The sequence below is a fragment of the Gorilla gorilla genome, chromosome 6 (assembly GCF_029281585.2).
Source record: "Gorilla gorilla gorilla isolate KB3781 chromosome 6, NHGRI_mGorGor1-v2.1_pri, whole genome shotgun sequence".
Classification (NCBI taxonomy): Eukaryota; Metazoa; Chordata; class Mammalia; order Primates; family Hominidae; genus Gorilla; species Gorilla gorilla.
The window spans coordinates 152250939-152252630 of NC_073230.2; the positions used below are offsets into that span (position 1 = coordinate 152250939).

The 1692-nt window shown below is 50.2% G+C and overlaps 1 protein-coding gene across 1 annotated transcript; it reads left to right on the forward strand.

The window, feature by feature from the left end:
* Positions 1 to 288: 288 nt before the first annotated feature.
* Positions 289 to 1245, forward strand: OR6V1 (olfactory receptor family 6 subfamily V member 1). Its single transcript, XM_004046392.4, has one exon. The coding sequence runs from the start codon at positions 304 to 306 to the stop codon at positions 1243 to 1245; it is 942 nt and encodes a 313-aa protein (XP_004046440.3). The 5' UTR covers positions 289 to 303.
* The last annotated feature ends 447 nt before the right edge of the window (positions 1246 to 1692 follow it).

A 1692-nucleotide genomic window follows, 5' to 3' on the forward strand; every position in this document is an offset into this window, starting at 1 on the left:
TGAACCACCATCCCCAGCCTTCTCTCTTCTTCATAATGGCTTTCTATGTCTTTTACTTCTCTAATACCCTCACTCTGTTTCTCCTTGACTCTCCTATTCCTGTTTTGTTATCTTTCTTTATTGCCGTTTCTTTCTGCTTTTCTGTTTATCACTCGCTGGCTACTTGCCTTTCTCTCTCTATTCTCTGTCTCTGTTCCTGTTTTTTCTGTTTCAAGTTCAATGGTTCTCTGTCTCTATCTCTCTGTTTCTGCCTCTCCATCTGTCTTTTGTTTCTCTTGCATGCAGGGCCCCATACTGTGGATCATGGCAAATCTGAGCCAGCCCTCTGAATTTGTCCTCTTGGGCTTCTCCTCCTTTGGTGAGCTGCAGGCCCTTCTGTATGGCCCCTTCCTCATGCTTTATCTTCTCGCCTTCATGGGAAACACCATCATCATAGTTATGGTCATAGCTGACACCCACCTACATACACCCATGTACTTCTTCCTGGGCAATTTTTCCCTGCTGGAGATCTTGGTAACCATGACTGCAGTGCCCAGGATGCTCTCAGACCTGTTGGTCCCCCACAAAGTCATTACCTTCACTGGCTGCATGGTCCAGTTCTACTTCCACTTTTCCCTGGGTTCCACCTCCTTCCTCATCCTGACAGACATGGCCCTTGATTGCTTTGTGGCCATCTGCCACCCACTGCGCTATGGCACTCTGATGAGCCGGGCTATGTGTGTCCAGCTGGCTGGGGCTGCCTGGGCAGCTCCTTTCCTAGCCATGGTACCCACTGTCCTCTCCCGAGCTCATCTTGATTACTGCCATGGTGACGTCATTAACCACTTCTTCTGTGACAATGCACCTCTCCTGCAGTTGTCATGCTCTGACACTCGCCTGTTGGAATTCTGGGACTTTCTGATGACCTTGGCCTTTGTCCTCACCTCCTTCCTGGTGACCCTCATCTCCTATGGCTACATAGTGACCACTGTGCTGCGGATCCCCTCTGCCAGCAGCCGCCAGAAGGCTTTCTCCACCTGCGGGTCTCACCTCACACTGGTCTTCATCGGCTACAGTAGTACTATCTTTCTGTATGTCAGGCCTGGCAAAGCTCACTCTGTGCAAGTCAGGAAGGTCGTGGCCTTGGTGACTTCAGTTCTCACCCCCTTTCTCAATCCCTTTATCCTTACCTTCTGCAATCAGACAGTTAAAACAGTGCTACAGGGGCAGATGCAGAGGCTGAAAGGCCTTTGCAAGGCACAATGATGAGCCCAGGGCCCAGGGGGACCTGGCCTGCTTCCATTGAGCAGTTCTGTGGGAAGGGAGACCTCCAGCAAGTGGGAAGAACACTGCTGAGTTTCTTTAGATTTTTCCCTCTGAGCAATAACTACAGTGAGCCCTCAGTGCTGCACTGTCTGGCCCAAAGCTCTTATGGACCACCATGGAAGTGTTCCCTACATCCCCTGGCAGCCGTAAGAACTCTGAGAGTAGCCCAGAGCTTTCAGTAAAGGGAAGTGCATGTGCTTTGCATTTAAGGAAGAGCAGCCAAGAAGTGCTCTATGATCAAGAGGTAGTATCCAATCCCAGTATGTGTGCATGGGTGTGTATGTGTGTACATATGTGTGTATGTGTGTGCATGTTCAGGGTGTGCTTCTCTATCACAGTATGCACTGCTGCTGAGTGTATGCACCATAAGTGCTTGGGCTACATGGG